This window comes from Ascaphus truei, chromosome 3 (assembly GCF_040206685.1).
Source record: "Ascaphus truei isolate aAscTru1 chromosome 3, aAscTru1.hap1, whole genome shotgun sequence".
Taxonomy (NCBI): domain Eukaryota; kingdom Metazoa; phylum Chordata; class Amphibia; order Anura; family Ascaphidae; genus Ascaphus; species Ascaphus truei.
The window spans coordinates 368624366-368642663 of NC_134485.1; the positions used below are offsets into that span (position 1 = coordinate 368624366).

General features: G+C 43.4%; 1 protein-coding gene across 3 annotated transcripts in view; it reads left to right on the forward strand.

The window, feature by feature from the left end:
- Positions 1 to 17847, forward strand: part of KATNAL1 (katanin catalytic subunit A1 like 1) — an 83331-nt gene extending 65484 nt beyond the window's left edge. For 2 of the 3 annotated variants that reach the window (XM_075592165.1, XM_075592166.1), the window contains exons 9-11: positions 2106 to 2240; positions 14434 to 14560; positions 16714 to 17846. In XM_075592165.1, the coding sequence (XP_075448280.1) occupies positions 2106 to 2240; positions 14434 to 14560; positions 16714 to 16912 (461 nt within the window). In that variant the 3' untranslated portion in view covers positions 16913 to 17846. Of the gene's footprint in view, positions 1 to 2105; positions 2241 to 14433; positions 14561 to 16713 lie in introns of all 3 variants that reach the window. The other variant, XM_075592168.1, reaches the window with a different exon arrangement.
- Positions 17848 to 18298: the final 451 nt, after the last annotated feature.

Genomic DNA, 18298 nt, shown 5'->3' on the forward strand with positions numbered 1-18298 from the left:
CTTGCCCTCTCTCTCTCTCTTGCCCTCTCTCTCTCTCTCGCCCTCACTCTCTCGCCCTCACTCTCTCGCCCTCACTCTCTCGCCCTCACTCTCTCGCCCTCACTCTCTCGCCCTCACTCTCTCGCCCTCTCTCTCGCCCTCTCTCTCGCCCTCTCTCTCGCCCTCTCTCTCGCCCTCTCTTGCCCTCTCTCTCTCGCCCTCTCTTTCTCTCTTGCCCTCTCTCTCTCTCTTGCCCTCTCTCTCTCGCCCTCTCTTGCCCTCTCTCTCTTGCCCTCACACTCTCTCTCTCTCTCTCTCGCCCCCTCTCTCGCCCTCTCTCTCTCGCCCTCTCTCTCTCGCCCTCTCTCTCTCTCGCCCTCTCTCTCTCTCGCCCTCTCTCTCTCTCGCCCTCTCTCTCTCGCCCTCTCTCTCTCTCGCCCTCTCTCTCTCTCGCCCTCTCTCTCTCTCCCTCTCTCTCTCGCCCTCTCTCTCTCTTGCCCTCTCTCTCTTGCCCACCCCTCTCTCTCTCTCTCTCTCTTGCCCACCCCTCTCTCTTTCTCTCTCTTGCCCACCCCTCTCTCTCTCTCTCTTGCCCACCCCTCTCTCTCTCTCTCTTGCCCACCCCTCTCTCTCTCTCTCTTGCCCTCTCTCGCCCTCACTCTCTCGCCCTCTCTCGCCCTCTCTCTCTTGCCCTCTCTCTTGCCCTCTCTCTCTCTCTTGCCCTCTCTCTCTTGCCCTCTCTCTCTCGCCCTCACTCTCTCGCCCTCTCTCTCTCGCCCTCTCTCTCTCGCCCTCTCTCTCTCGCCCTCTCTCTCGCCCTCTCTCTCGCCCTCTCTCTCGCCCTCTCTCTCGCCCTCTCTCTCTCTCTTGCCCTCTCTCTCTCGCCCTCTCTCTCTCTTGCCCTCTCTCTCTCTCTTGCCCTCTCTCTCTCTCTCTTGCCCTCTCTCTCTCTCTTGCCCTCTCTCTCTCGCCCTCTCTTGCCCTCTCTCTCTTGCCCTCTCTTGCCCTCTCTCTCTCTCTCTCGCCCTCACTCTCTCTCGCCCTCACACTCTCTCTCTCTCTCGCCCTCACTCTCTCTCGCCCTCTCTCTCTCTCTCTCTCTCTCGCCCCCTCTCTCTCTCTCGCCCCCTCTCTCTCGCACTCTCTCTCTTTCTCTCTTGCTCACTCTCTCTCTTTCTCTCTTGCTCTCTCTCGCCCTCTCTCTCTTGCCCTCTCTTGCCCTCTCTCTCTTATCCTCACTCTCTCTCTCTCGCCCTCACTCTCTCTCTCGCCCTCTCTCTCTCGCCCTCTCTCTCTCTCTCGCCCTCTCTCTCTCTCGCCCTCTCTCTCTCGCCCTCTCTCTCTCGCCCTCTCTCTCTTTCTCTATCTTGCGCTCTCTCTCTTGCCCTCTCTCTCTCTTGCCCTCTCTCTCTCTCTTGCCCTCTCTTTCTCTCTCTCTCTCTTGCCCTCTCTCGACCTCTCTCTCTCGCCCTCTCTCTCTCGCCCTCTCTCTCTAGCCCTCGCTCTTTAGCCCTCGCTCTTTAGCCCTCGCTCTCTAGCCCTCGCTCTCTAGCCCTCGCTCTCTAGCCCTCGCTCTCTAGCCCTCGCTCTCTAGCCCTCGCTCTCTAGCCCTCGCTCTCTAGCCCTCGCTCTCTAGCCCTCGCTCTCTTGCCCTCGCTCTCTTGCTCTCGTTCTCTCTATTTCTCTATCTTGCTCTCTCTCTCGCCCCCTCTCACTCTCGCCCCCTCTCTCTCTCGCCCTCACTCTCTCTCTCTCTTGCCCTCACACTCTCTCTCTTGCCCTCACACTCTCTCTCGCCCTCACTCTCTCTCTCGCCCTCACTCTCTCTCGCCCTCACTCTCTCGCCCTCACTCTCTCTCTCGCCCTCACTCTCTCTCTCGCCCTCACTCTCTCTCTCGCCCTCTCTCTCTCTCTCTTGCCCTCTCTCTCTCTCTTGCCCTCTCTCTCTCTCTCTTGCCCTCTCTCTCTCTCTTGCCCTCTCTCTCTCTCTTGCCCTCTCTCTTGCCCTCTCTCTCTCTCTCTCTTGCCCTCTCTCTCTCTTGCCCTCTCTCGCACATGCTGTGTTGTTCTATACATCTTAGTTTGTTTACTTATATATTTTCTAACTTATTCACTTTATAATCCAGGTGTTGGAGGTGCTTTAGAAAATGATGATCCTTCAAAAATGGTCATGGTTCTGGCCGCAACCAATTTCCCATGGGACATTGATGAGGCTTTACGAAGGAGATTAGAAAAAAGGATTTATATACCTTTACCTACAGGTATGGAAACATTGTATAAATTATTTTCAGGATGTTTCACAGCTATTAACACCATTTTTCGTAAGCATGTTTAGAGTAAATATGTTCCTTTGCCAAGTCTAAACAAAAAAAAATTGTGAATCCTTCCCATAATTCAGCTGTCAAACCAGTTTAAAGATAAACTTGTAGAGAGGAATTTAATGTAAATCCATTTTAAAAAGGTTATGCCAATATCGACACTTGGAGAAACTGGTCTAGCCACTGGTCTGTCTACAAATTATTTGCAGCAGTGTGGAACATGCCACTGATTACAGCTTTTTGCATAAATGACCCTACATAAGGTCTGCTACTGTGGGTCTCCCCTTTCCCTCTCTCTCTCTCTCTCTGCTCCCCGTACGCGTGCTTCCCCTCTCTCCGCACAGAGCCCAGCACAGATGTCCCTGCGCTGCACCCGCCTCGTCATCAGCCCTGATAACACGGAGTGTGTCATTTTGACATTATGTAGTCGGGAACTGCGAAATGGCTCGTTGGCCTATTTCCATAATAATATCAATACCGTCAATCCAGAGAACAGCATTTAAATACTTTCACTGCAGAATTATTTGACAGATATGGAGAAAAAAAGATTTTTATTGGCTGAAGGAATAAAACGATTTTCAGAAAACCTGCACTGTATTTTGGGTTGTCCTGCAGGAGGTAAGCGGAGCACAGCAGAGCAAATGCAGGGGCTATACACCAGAATGAATAAAAATCCTTTATTGCATGATCGACATCATGGTAGTGGACAAGTAAAATCTCTTACGCGTTTCAGGCTTCTGCCCTTTATCAGTTCTCTTTGATAAAGGGCAGAAGCCTGAAACGCGTAAGAGATTTTACTTGTCCACTACCATGATGTCGATCATGCAATAAAGGATTTTTATTCATTCTGGTGTATAGCCCCTGCATTTGCTCTGCTGTGCTCCGCTTACCTCCTGCAGGATTTCTCTACTTGTCTATTACCAGCGTGATGCACGCCCAAGGAATTGCTGATACCTTCCAACCGTGAGTACCCCAGTCCGCTCACCTGCGCCCTGGGGGTTATGTTCCTAGTACCCATATACTTCCTAGGGGGACTTCAAACTGTTCTTAGGTTATCAGATATTTATTACTGATTTTACCATTAGATACAGGTCCCGCCCGCTACAGAGAGGAAGGGGTTAACTCAATGGAACACACGGCACTTATATTGTGAAGACGGCTTTTTCCACTTTGTCATTATAAATACATGATACATATCTTCACAAGGAATACCATATAGCTGAGCACGGTATTGGGGATTTTTCTCCTACTTTTCACTGTATTTTGGGTTAATTGCATTTTTTAAGTCTGGCTATATAGATCAGCACACTTTTTTCCCTCTGGTTTGTCTTTACGCTTCAGTAACAGGCAAATTAATTATATTTGTCAGCATGTACAGAAAAACAACATTAAGATGACCGAAAGAAAACAAACAAGCACAGCTTATATAAGAAAAAATGTATTACAATCTAAAAAAGGTAATAAAGCTCACTTGCATGTGAGAAAACACCGCGGGCGTGTGTAGTGGCACGGGCGCAAGGATCGTGGAGTGTAAAGATCTCAGCTGGTCCCAGCTGGGGTATGCACGGCGAATCCCCCGGTCTCGGCGTCCTGCACCGAATCCCGACAGTGACGTCATGCACTCTCGTGAGTTTTTGCCTCCGCTTTCCCGTCTGCTAGCAAAAGCTTCAGACAATGAGGCTGCCACTCTCGCGACCCGCTTCTCCTCTTTGGTGCTGGCATCCTCCAACGATCAGACTGGCCTAACAGTGTCTGGCTCCATGCTAACACCAGGGTGCCTATCTCATAGCCCTACGCGTTTCGCACACTGCTTCGTCAGGGGATGATGGTCCTATCTCTCTCATCTCCTTAAATACCTACTTGATTGTGTTTGCAATCAAACAATCACCAAATTTAAATTCAATCAGTCTAACTATTACCTTCAGTCATCTGCAATGCCTTTATAAGTTGCCATTAATCTCCACTTATTGCAGTAATCATTGCATTGAGATATATGTATTAAATTGGAGTAATTCACAACAAGGGTTAATACTGCAATATAGAAATGACTGAAGGGAATAATGCTCAACATAATACACAGAACTTCAATACATTGGTTCATAAAAATACATAAAAACATATTAACCTGAAATGTAATAAAATAAATATTTTCATAAAAATGGAGCAAGATCTATTAACTCTTTATGTCTCAATCTACATGAGTTTTTATCCGAAAGCAGCCTGTGAGCCTCCTTAACGCAATCCTCCCTGGTTTGAATCACTATACCGCCGCCTTTATCGGCCTTGCGTATCATGAGTTGGATGTCGTCTCCTAGTATTTTGATTGCTTCCATTTCTCCATTGTCCAGATTTTGAAAATATCTGTTACTTTTTTTTATATAAAGCACAGATTTGTTTAAATTATTGTTCTACTAGTTTGTTAAACAGGTCCAAATGTGGACCCCTGAACTGACTTGGATAAAAGGGAGAAATTGGGTTTTAAACCACTATGTACTGTAGCATCCCATCTACTTTTATATCCTCATCTTTTTGTTCTTGAAATAATTGTGCCATTTTTCCTATGGCTTTTATTTCTTCATATCCCATTACCTCAAACTGTTTTAAGATATTGTGAGATTCCCATTGTACATTATTAACCATAATGTTGGTATTTACATCATAAAGTGTGCTGAACGCACTGATTTATTTTATCTCTTTCAATTTTGAGAAAGTGCCTTTTTAAGGTTAATTTCCGGAAAATAAATGGTAAATCTACATACTGTTCGAATAAATTCAGCTGACTGACTGGTTAGTGAAAATTATGATTAATTTTTTAAGTAATGAAAACTCATTGAAAGTAATAGTATGAGCAGAAAGGTTATAAATGCTGTGATCTCTTAGTGCCCTATCGCATGGATTTGTTTCTTGGCTGGGGGGTCTCTCCCATCTTCATTTTCTCTTTCCGCATCTCCCCTGTTACTTTTCCCCTTTTGTAATACGGGTCCAGTGATTTCTCCCTGCGAGGCGTTAACCTTTCCTGTTCTTCCCTCGCCCTCCAAAAAAACGACGGGGTGGGAGAGGAAGATGTGGACTCATTACGAGACAGTGCTTTGTATCTATTAACCCATCTTCCATCATAATGATTTGGGTAATTTTTTTTACTCCCAATCCTTTGTATTCTCATATTTATTTTTATGATGAACATTGACATTTCTAGAGTTAGAAGGATGATCATATTTTGGCTGAATGACCTTTGTGTCTTTCTCTAGAGGGGTCACGTGCAGGGGGGTTAATTTCCTCTTTGCTATATTCAGTATCTTCTTTTTTTTTATATAGGTTTTTTTATTCCAATTCCTCTGTCTGTTAAATTTATAATGCATTTTATCTCTAAAATATTTCTTTGTTTTGTAATTGTAATGTCTTTTTCATATTTTTTTTTTCTAATTTTGTAGATATTTTCCCATCTAAGACTCCCAACTCTTTACATTCGTTAAACTCCGTTATTATATACAATTGTAATTCATTTATCCCTCTGTTAATAATCTTTAAATCTTTTGCTCTTTCTGAGATAAGTAACCGCATTAGGTCTTGAACAACTATCTAAAATGCGGTTCCATTGGCTAATGAATCCTTCGTTATCTGAACCGTGTGTGGGTTCTTTTAGGATACGCAAGGCTCTGGGAATCCTCTCTGTTTGGAGGTAACTTTCCAGGCTTGCAGAATCCCAACACATACAGTACTGTATGTGCTTCAGATTTGAATATTTTTTCTAATTTGTCAAAGCTGGTATCTATATTATCTGAAGATTTTAAAGTATCAAATTCCACATTCTCATCAAAAATGGCATTCATAGTGGTGACTCTATTGTCACGAGATTTTGAGAAATAGATATTGTCCCTCAGTGTCTTCCATGTTGATTAAAATATTAAACATAATTAAATGTATAAAATCCATATCAGTGATAGGTACCACAAATTGCAATTCACCCAACTACAAAATGGTTACAAGTAACAAGATTGTATAATTCAAAAGCATACACAATGCAACGGTGCTCAACTATACTGATTTCTGGATAAATAAGGGCTTTTAAACGGCGTGCTCAGTCTGTAAGGGCTTAGGTGAATAAGTTCAAAGTCCAGAGTTCCCTTGGAGGGAGTGTGGGGGGGGGGGAGGGGGGAGAGGGTACCTTAGGTAAGAAAAAGAAAGAAAACAAACATGCACAGCTTGTATAAGAAAACATGTATTACAATATAAAAAAACGTAATAAAGCTCACTTACATGTGTGAGAACACCAGCGGGCGAGTGGTAGCACGGGCACAAGGGTGGAGTGTAAGGATCTCTCAGCTGGTCCCAGCAGGGGTATGTATGGCGAATTGAACTAAGCAATTGTCACTGTAATGGACCCTGCTCACTGACCCTTTAATGTCTTTATAAACAAATACTGTTGACTTTTTTTTTTTTTTTTAAAGCCTCTTTTTTTAATTTTTTATTATTATTTTATTTGGCACTGCTACAGTAGGGACAGCACAGAAAACTGCACGTAGAATAAATCCCTGTCTGAAGAGTGGTGCAGTCTGTGTTTTTACAAAAAGGATATTATTCTATTCCCCAGTTTATTATATATAAATGTAAGAGAGTTTTCCCCCACCCCCAATCGCAGATAGGGACCATGTGGGGAACTCTACATATGTTACCAGTGTGGTGCAATACCTGTTAGGCTCACAGGAGGCCTGAACCTCCGCCACTGGGAGCCTTGGGTGTATCCTGGAACGTATGCTTACAGCGCCTCCACCTGTGCAGGGATTCCAGGTGTATAGAATGACCCCTGACACAGGACCCACAAATAGGAAACACATACAAGGAAGTATATATATATAATATATATATATATATATATATATATATATATATATATATATATATATATATATATATGTAACTGTTTACTATATGGGCAAAACAATAACATCACATCACATCAATAATAGCAACACAGCCGTGTCACCCTCTGCCACTAACTGGCAGCTATAACCTTGCCCCTAACTGGGCTATACCCTCCTTAGCCCCTCCCCAACCCCGTATCCAAAGAGTCCAAGCCCACCCAAGTGTGTGAACAGGCCTGTCACATGTGAGGAGCAAGTTAAAGTTGGTGCACGTGTGGAAGGGTGTAAATACCTGCCCAGGTGCCCCTGCACCTGGGTGTCTTCGCAAAGGGTCTACCGGATCTGCTTGGTCCAGCGCTGATCTGTACCTCCGCGTTGGATGGGGTCCAGCCGGACGTCCCAACGTAAAGACAGTCTCTGGATCAGCAACACAGCATACAGGAACATGCAGCAAACACTATCACTGGTCCCTGCACCAAGGAACTGCACAGGGTCTCTCTCTCTTTCCCTGCACTAAGGAACTGCACAGGGTCCCTCTCTCTCTCCTTCCCTGCACTAGGAAACTACACACGGTCTCTCTCTCTCTCCCTGCCTAGCACACAGCTGAAGGGGCACAGGGTCCTTACCTAAGGCCTGTCCCTATGAACACCCACCCTCACTAGTGGGGAGTCAGGGCCTCAACTCTAGCCCGGGGTACTTCTGGCCTAGGGCAGAAGCTCGCAGCTCTCTGCCCCCCTTCCTTCCCCCACTGTCTCCTCAGTCTGATTGACTTCCAGCACATTGGCCATACAATGTATCCACTCTGCAGGGGAAGCTGCAAACACTATTGGCTGCCTGCAATCATCTGACTCACCTGCCTCTAAGCCTGCTGGGAGTTGGAGTCCCCTCTGGGGCTTTTCCCTTTGAGGACCGCATGGCGGCCTCTCTAATGGCCGCCTACCTCTCTCTATCTGCGCCAGACTAATGGCCGCCAGGCCACTTTCCTGCACATGCACAACATCTAGGGGGCCTTCCTGCCTCCCTACACTTTCCTGTGCTATATGTAATGGCCGCCGCGACTGCAAACGCACACCGCAAACATGCACAAGATGGCAGCGCCCTATTACTGATGTCGCCGGGAGCCCCCGCCTGACATACCGCGGGGGTCTCCGCTACTCTGCGCAGGTCAGAGGGGCCAGGGGAGACCCTGCTACATAAACTAAAAATATGTTAACATCTGACAGCAGTGCAGACCTGTAGGAATTAGATCCTCCCTCAGGACAGGAAACCAGCTTCAAATCGACAGGTATGAGACCTTCTCTCCAGGTCCACCCATTTTGTTTTTTTTTGTTTGTTTCTCTCTTGACCTCACTATTGCAGGAGCATGTGTATCTGTGTATCTGTGAGCTGCAACGGTACAAAGAGCAAAAGATCTTCCTATAGTATAGTTTGTTTTAATCACAATAAATATAAAATGCAATAATCTCAATTCTATGCACTCACAATGTCTTGTAAGTGTGCTCCAAATAAAGATAGACCTGTACGCCGGGGAGAATTAGGATACTACCTGTAACTTTGTCCCCTGAACTCCTGCAAACAAGATAAATACATTTCGACCCAAATATCCGATCTGAAACTTACTCCTGAAGTTTCATGTCTCTGGGACAAGGGGAACAGGTACAGCCCCAAATCAGGTCAGGTTTTTACCATACACGACATTGTACTTCCTGTCTTCATTTACAGACAGGTACCCGAAATCATACCGGTAGCTGGTCAGCAATGCTTTTATACAGTTTTTAACCCTAGTTGCTCCCTGTTGCAGGGTACATGCAACTACACACGCGGGGTTTTCTTGATAAGGCTTATTTATTTAGCCTTAAATTATACAGCACACAAAACAAAAATAGCTTTTCTTCAGCAGACAAAACAAAATTCCTTGTCTTCAGGATGGCAAAAAAATAGCTTCGCTTCAGCATAGTAAACACAACAGTCCATAAAACATGTACTTTGCAAAACAGACCTTAAATCAAGCTATTCTCTCTCCAGAGTTTCAGGGGATTTCCCTGCTTCAGACAGCATACAAAAAGACAGACCTTCTATCAGTAATCTCATCTCTCCTGAACAGCTAGGCAGCATGTGTCTACAGCCTGGGGTTTTTAACACACCTTGATTAGACAGCTGGGATCCAACTAATTGTCCTGAGGTTCCCAGCTGAAGTTAACCTAGTCACTGCTGCACTGCAGACTAAACATAGGTCTGCCAGGCATATAGCTGGTGGCTTTTATTTACCCTGTCACATTCCTCCCCTGTTAGTGTGTGGCTGGGGCTACGCACGGCTGAAGCCCGACCATCCACCCCTTCTCTAGAAAAGAAGTCAGCATTTGCGTTCTCTTTTCCCGGCCTGTGCTGAATCTCAAATGAGAAGGGTTGGAGGGCCATATACCACCTAGTCAATCTAGCATTGGAATCCTTCATACTATTTAACCACTTCAGTGGAGCATGGTCCGTCACCAAAGTAAAACGGACTCCTGCCAGGTAATGCATCAAAGCCTCGATTGCCCACTTTACTGCGAGGCACTCCTCAATCACTGAGTAGTTTTTTCCTTCTGGAACAATTTCCTACTCAGGAAAAGGATAGGGTGTTCAACTCCCTTAAACTGTTGTGACAACACTGCCCCTAGCCCTATCTCTGATGCATCTGTTTGCACTACAAAAGGGCTGTTGAAGTCTGGGCTTCTAAGGATGGGACCCTCTGATAGACACCTTTTTATGTCCTCAAAGGCTCTCTGATAATCCCTTGACCATACCACTTGTGTAGGGGCACACTTTTTTGTGAGGTCCGTTAAAGGGGCTGACACTTCCGAATAGTTGGGGATGAACCGCTGGTAGTACCCTGCTAAACCCAGCAGAGAGCGTACCTGCGTTTTTGTTTGGGGGGTCGGAACTTCTTTCAGGGCAACTACCTTGTCGGCTAGTGGCCTTACTTTTCCACCTCCCACTGCATACACTAAGTATTTGGTTTCCGCCTTACCTAAGGCACATTTCTTAGGGTTGGCTGTGAGCCCTGCCTCTCTTAGAGATTTGGGGACCGCTTTCAGCCTATTTAGATGGGCCCGCCAGTGTTTACTATAAATGACAATGTCATCTAGGTAGGCTTCGGCATAAGCCCTATGGGGTCTCAGCACTTTATCCATGAGTCTCTGAAATGTGGCTGGGGCTGGGGTTGTCTTCAGGATGGCAAACAAAATAGCTTCGCTTCAGCATAGTAAACACAACAGTCCATAAAACATGTACTTTGCAAAACAGACCTTAAATCAAGCTGTTCTCTCTCCAGAGTTTCAGGGGATTTCCCTGCTTCAGGCAGCATACAAATAGACAGACCTTCTATCAGTAATCTCCTCTCTCCTGAACAGCTAGGCAGCATGTGTCTACAGCCTGGGGTTTTTAACACACCTTGATTAGGCAGCTGGGATCCAACTAATTGTCCTGAGGTTCTCAGCTGAAGTTAACCTAGTCACTGCTGCACTGCAGACTAAACATAGGTCTGCCAGGCATATAGCTGGTGGCTTTTATTTACCCTGTCACATCTCCACCCTTAATCTCCTGCTCCCAAAGTCCCTGTCCTGCAGCTATTTCCTAACAGGGATCCTACCTACACCTGGCAACCCTAGCTTACATTCCTGCAGGGGACCATAAAATGGGAACAGAAATACAGGAAAACACATCAGGGTGCATAACTAGTCCCAAGAGCTGACACTTCAGCCCTTGACGTTCAGTTTTAGGGGCAGCCAGCCGGGCTTCACCTTTACAGGCAGTCCTCGGTTATCCAACGGATTCTGTTTTGGAAGTAGCGTTGGATAGTGAAACCGTTGTAAAATGAGTCCCATGTTAATCAGTGCGGTGAGCGTAGTATAACGAATTCAGGCATCTGATAACGCATTCATGCTTCGGATAACACATCCGGTGTCGAAAAACGGCTTATAGTGTTGCATTGTAAAGCGTTGGATATGCCATTCGTTGTAAAGTGAAACGTTGGATTGCAAGGACTACCTGTATTAATGAAGGCCGGCCACCCCCTACTGTCACAGTCACCACTTTGAAATATGTTAATACATCTGTAATGTACTGAAATATTTACAAGCGCATCTATGGGGTTCTGAACTGAACATCATTCAGAGATCTTTAATAGCTGCTGAGGACACTTGAAAGTAACAATCTTTAAACACCATGGTACTGCAGGCACGGAAGTTAGGTCTGTGATTTTTCACTCCAAGGCTCAGATCATTGTAATTCACTGTTTGTTGGTCTTCGTGACCACAGTGTCTAGACTTCAGCTAAATCAGAATGCAGCAACCGGATCACTTGCATTAGGATTTCCTGATACGTGATACATATGTCATGTCTGCCAGTGATGCATCCTGCCGATATCAGTATGTCTAAAGTTATCTGTTACATTTAGTGTGACCTTTTTTTTTTTTTTAGGTAGCTAGATGCTTATTGGATACTGGATCCAAAATTATGGTTCCACACGCAATGCTATTACATTAGATTGAACTCTCCAGACAGAAATCATTACGAGAGATGTTATTAATTGTCTTCCATTCTCCTTCCCATAACATTCTTCTTGTTCAAGGACATTTACGACCAGTGATAAAAGTATAAATTATGAAAGTTATATATACATTTTCCACATTGGACAATGACATGCAGTGCACAGACTGAATGTAAATTGATTCTGGTCTGTACAGGCTCTGTTTTTATAGCGTTTTTCATACCAGTGAATATCAGTAAAAGAAACGCAGCGGAATGGCACTGGATAGTCTCAATAGGATCTTTTGTTTATTTGTAGAAATTGGTTTCAAAACATTTCACGAATAGATTGAAATCTGTTGTTTGTTGCATACTAAGACGGATGGCAGTAAAACAGTGACACTTTGTTTTGCTGTGTTGTGATGCCAATTAAAAGGAGTGGTAATCACAATGGGAGACTTCAGTCTGCCAGATGTAGACTGGAGTGTCTGTTGCAGGTTTAGTCTGAAGAGACATCCTGGATTCCTTACAGGGGACATTTCTCAAATAATTGGTGGGAGGAAATACTACTGTAGATTAGTATTTACAAATTAAGTCAACTGAAATGGTATTAAGACTCTGTAATCCAGATCCTATAACCTATGATACATTATTGTTGTGAATATGTTAACAATCGCTGGTTTAAGCCTTTTGTACCTTATAGCCACTTGACATCTCTTGAATACCAATACTTTTAATTGTAGAGGCAGCTATTTTAAATGTGGCCAAGTGAAAATGTTTCTTGTCCAAGATTAGACTTCACGTTTCCAGGGAATTTAAATTCTGAAGCTAGTATCCATCAACCGTATCCACATTTGCTAAGAAAAAAAAAAAAGTATGAACGAAATAACATGCTGCAATATACAGTATAATTAGACTATATATGGTGAAGTACTTTAATTATGTCTACATGGTATTCTTGGCGTATAGAGACACCAAAATTCATTAGGGAATCCTACAGATGCCGAGTTTCCCCAAATTGTCTCTAACCTTTTGATTACCCACCTGCTGAATGACTATAGGTAAGTGAGCACTGGCCTGAACAATCTCCTAAATAAACATTTCAGGTATAGCAGCACTGTCCAAATTCAACAAGATGCTGTATTAGGCTGAGTTCATGGTGGCAACGCGGGTGCGTGCTTCCGTGTGCGCCACCGCGTGCACTCCTGCAGCCCCAGTGATCTGTGCACTGGGCTGTAGGAGATTGGAGAGGTGATCGGAGGTGTGTCAAGAAGCTGGTTTGCCATCCTTGGCTGAACCAGCTCACGTGGCGCTGATGTCACACGACTGCAGCCCGAAATCACAAATTGACTTGTATGGCCAAAATGTAGCAGTGTCGACGCGCCACGGGCACTAGAGGAACTGCAATAGGAAATCGGGTAAAAGTCCCGAAAGTGCAAGCTCGGCCTTAGGGCCCTTCTATACAGAATGCGGCCGTGCGTGCCTATGCGAACGCACGTGCCGCATGCTTTTTGAATGTATACTTGTGAATATACAGTTGTGTGTGTGTGTGTGTGTGTGTGTGTGTGTGTGTGTGTGTGTGTGTGTGTGTGTGTGTGTGTGTTTTATTATTTATTAAAAAAAACATTGGTAGAAATAATATATTTATTAAATTTGTGTAGACACACAAATGCACACACACACATACACATACATATACAGTATACACACACACACACACACACACACACATATACATACATTCAGAGCCGGTAGCGGCGCGAAAAGATCATTTCCCTCATCTTCGCCGCTGTCTGTCGGCTCCCCTCTCCCTGCCGTGCGCACGCGCGTGGCCCTTGTATAGAAAGACTGACTGGCGTCAGCCAACTAAAATTCCGCACGCGCACGGCACTATAGAACGTGCCTTAGGTGGGAGGTGAATAAAAGTTCTGCACATTATTACACAATGTACCCCGTTCATTTTTAGGATGACTAAGTCCCCTCATACTGCTATGCAGATATGGAACCTGCAATCGGCGGATGTCATGTCCCCTCCACCTAGCTATCAGATGTAGACTAGTGCCTTTATATCAATGTGATGAGAACACACCTTGAGATGCAATGACTTCCACTAAGTTACATATTAAAGCTGCAGTTCAAGCAATATTCAATAAGTGTTGTTTTTTTTGTTTTGTTTTTTTTAAATCGGTTCTGTACTATGAGAAAATACGTTTTTAAAGACATTTTTAATGTTTCTAATGTAGGAAGAACTTTTGTTACTATAGAAACCATTTGCAAAGTCACAACCCTCTTCCCCTTCTGATAGGCTCTGGCTTTTGAGCCCTGCCCTCTCTCTAGCCGTGCACCAATTGTATCTAGTAATCGCCTGGTCACATGATCTTCCACACAGAACTTTGCATTCTGGGTAATGTTGTCCAGCAATAACTGAATTAAATAACCCCGAGCAAAGCGATCGATTACAGGAGAACGGATCGATCTGCAATTTAGCTAATCACTTGTCAGGGTGCAGATTGTATTGATGCACATATTGAATGGGAATTTTTTTTTTTTAAACGACAGCTTGAAGTGTAGCTTTAACCGTATTTCTTCACTTCTCACTATATTGAATAGGGGCCTATGAAAGAACCTTCAGTAAGGGAAGGAAGAGAGCCTGTAGCCCATGAATAGGTTTCATGTTTTATCACAGAGTTTTGGTAATAGTAATATGCCACTATTAGCAAAAATGATAATATCTATGCGTTATTAACCCTATTTCTGTATCACAGCATCTGGACGAGCAGATTTGCTGAAGATTAACCTTCGTGAAGTCGACGTAGAGCCTGGTATTAACCTTGAAGTTATTGCTGAAGGGATTGAAGGGTATTCCGGTGCGGATATAACCAATGTTTGCAGGTATGTTTCCAAGAAACCTTTTGGTTTTCTTAGCAATGTGTCTTAATATACAATTAAACCCAGCTGAGGCTCGCTGCATAATGCAATACAAACATTGATGAAAAGACTTCTGCAGGTTTTAAAGTGTATGCATAAGACAATCTTGTAAAATGATGTTCGTCTATTATAAGGTATCACAGCCCATGAAGTACTCTTTTTAGGACCAATACGCATACTAGAACCCTTCAATGCATTACTGCAAATACACTATAAAGTTCATAATACTGTATATGGTATGATAGTAAAATATTTCCTTTCTGGTATGGAAGGAATCACTCAGTGAACATGTCTTCCTCCCCACTTGCAATGCACACATTGTTTTATGTGCTGAAGGAGAAAAGGAAGCATCACTGTCTCACCTTTTCTACTATGAAGGACCCATACCCAGTGCAACCACAAAAATCAAGACGGTAGTGTCTCACCTTCTCTGTGGCAATCGCATGGTCCTGTGTCTTGTAAAATGCATATAAACATGCAGTATGAAGAGTGTCACGATTACAAAGACATGCAAAGCCATTATTATTCCTAAAATAGATGGGTATCCCAGTCAAGGAGCATTTCACTATATGCACAGTATGTTTTAGAATTGTTGCTTTTGAGATCTTAATGAAATTAATGCCCTAGCAAAACGCTCCATGTACATTTTGCTTGGGACATTGCCTTTTAACTAGACACAATAGGCATGGTTTTTATTCCCAGAAATAGAGTTGCCCCTGATTGAGAGGGCAGAATTGTTTTTAAATCAAGTGACCCTTCAAATGTCATGCTTTTTGACACAATCGTGAAAAAATATTATTGGTGGTTTTTATTAACCACATTTTGGCAAAATTCGGGATAGTTAACATTTTCTATAATCGTCTCAAGTGACCTGTTTCAGGATTCATATACTGTACCTCGGTATTGTCAAATTATAACTTGGGCCTCATTACGTGTTGAGTGTAGCAATACGAGAAACCAGTGATGCAACATGCAAACATGCAAAATATCACATCCCTTTGGGCCTTACCAGCTCTATCTTCTGAAAACCTAATCTCAAAAAGATGGAAGTTTCTCTAAATTGTGACAAGATGGCTTGCACCACTATTTAGATCAGGGGTGCTCAACTCCAGTCCTCAAGACCCCTCGACAGGTCAGGTTTTCAGGATATCCCAGCTTGAGCAAAGGTGGTTCAATCAGAGCCTCTGGTTGAGCCACTTGTGCTGAACCAGGGATATCCTGAACACCTGACCTGTTGGAGGGGGGAGGGGGACTGGAGGCGAGCAGCTCTGATTTTGATCCCTATTATAATATGATCACCTACTGTTATTTACCTTGTATTGTAATTTTGTAAAGCACTGCATACAATGTTGGCGCTATATAAATACAATTTTACGTACATGCATACAATTCAAAGGTAAATATAATAAATACTCCCCACCCCCTCAAACAATCTAAAATTAAGTACCTACAGGCATTCCCTTCTATTTAACTTTTTTATATATTTCTACTATGCACTGTAAATTTAATTTATTATAATTGTCGTGTTAGATTTTACTTAAAATATAAATGCTGCTTTTGTATTTTCTTTTCTAAAAGTTTTTAGCGCTTTCTATACCTATAAATATATATCCAATTCCTTCAACATAAATCCGTTTATTACCAACATGATATCATTAGATGATATTTGACTGGGGGGTTTGTTTGCCTTCCTCTGGATCAATATACTGTCAATACAAACATAGGATAAGTATCTGTCATCTAAATTTAGCATACGTTGAACTTGATGGACGTATTCCTTTTTTTCAACCTCATCAACTATGTAACATAATTGCAAGGACCCCTAAAGTCATTTTAGGTTTTAATCTTGGTTCTAAACATGTCCAACACGTGGCATGTTGCTGCACACTGAGACTGCAAAACAGTGATTCTCAACCAAAGACTGCACTTTCTGCCACTGTGCTAGTGACTGCTGCCAATTTAAAAGGAACACCTTAATCACACCCCTGTGCGAGTAAATATAAATGTTAAAAACAAAACCTTAATTCTCTTTCCATATAAACTTCGAGTCGTGACCGTTTCTGTGTACAAATCGAATGTGTACTACTAGTGCTTTGATTCCTAATAATGTGTTTCAGGGATGCCTCCATGATGGCAATGCGACGGCGCATCCAAGGCTTAACACCAGAGCAAATCCGTGCGCTCTCCAAGGAGGAACTTCAGATGCCTGTTACAATGACGGACTTTGAGCTGGCACTGAAGAAAGTCTCAAAGTCCGTTTCTGCTGCAGATCTGGAGAAGTATGAAAAATGGATGACTGAATTTGGATCTTCTTAATCGTTCTCACTTATTTTTATGTATTCACTATGCTGCATTGGTGGATTCAAAATATGGAGTGTTTTTATTAAGGTACAACTCATTTGCTGCTTCTTGGATTACGCAACACAGATGTAGACTTTTGTGTTATGGCGTTAAACGTGATAGAATTGTGACGGAATCACCTGAAACCTTTGTTTTTTGGGGATTTTTTTCTTTACTGACTTTATTTGCAGTTTATTTTACCCATTACTGTTTCAATTACAGGAACCAAAGTCCTTAAAAGCTGTAGTTGTTTAAACAAGCATTATCTTTTAGAATGATAACTATAAAGTTAAGTTAACAAAGTGTGTGGTACATTATTTCAATAAAAAACAAGTTTGTCAGAAAAGGATACAGTCAGTGGAGAAAAGCACCTTTAAACTTCTTAATACTGAATCGTGACTAGTAAATCATAACATTAAACATCACATATATTCCGCAATTAATGATGCCAACTGTACAAAATGCTATGCGGTCTGCTTTGAATGTATTTTATGGTAGATTTGAAGGTAAAAGGGAAGTGATGAGCACTATAAATGTTGCTTGTGTTTCAACACTAGAGAATATGGAATTACCCAGTATACCGAGGCTGCTAACAGGTAGTGCACACACTTTATGGCAACTTGATTGAAGAGAGACCCAGCAATGATTAATGAAACAATAAGCCTCCGGTATTGAAAACAGGGAGTTGGGTAATAGTAAGCCGGATAGAGGTACAGGGGGACACCTCCCTAAGGGGCGCCCCCAAGTAAATCACAGCCCGGCACTAACCGCCTCAATAATCTCCCTGAAATACCGCGTGGAGGTTAGGAGTACTCACGAAAAAGCCGTCCCTGTTGGTGCAGGGAATTCTGCAGCGGCTTCCTCCTCTGGTGTAGCTGGCGTCAGCGTGCTCCGCCGGAAATGATGACACAGGAAGAAGGGGGTAAGATGGTCCGTGGTTCACAGCAACTTCAGCAGCCAACGCATGGATGTCTAAAAAAACTTTATTGATCGCTAGCAGCAAACATCAGGCAACCACTCTAACATGTTTCGTCCAGGCTATGGACTTTTTCAAAGAGTCTTTGAAAAAGTCCATAGCCTGGACGAAACATGTTAGAGTGGTTGCCTGATGTTTGCTGCTAGCGATCAATAAAGTTTTTTTAGACATCCATGCGTTGGCTGCTGAAGTTGCTGTGAACCACGGACCATCTTACCCCCTTTTTCCTGTGTTTCAACACTGTTTCCATGTAATATTGTTTGATAATTTAAATATAGTTTTTGGGGAAGACAAATTGCAGGTTTATCTTGGAAGCTAAATTGAAATATACTCTGTATACACTACTACAATTACCCTATTCTTTTGATAAATAATAATAATTCTAT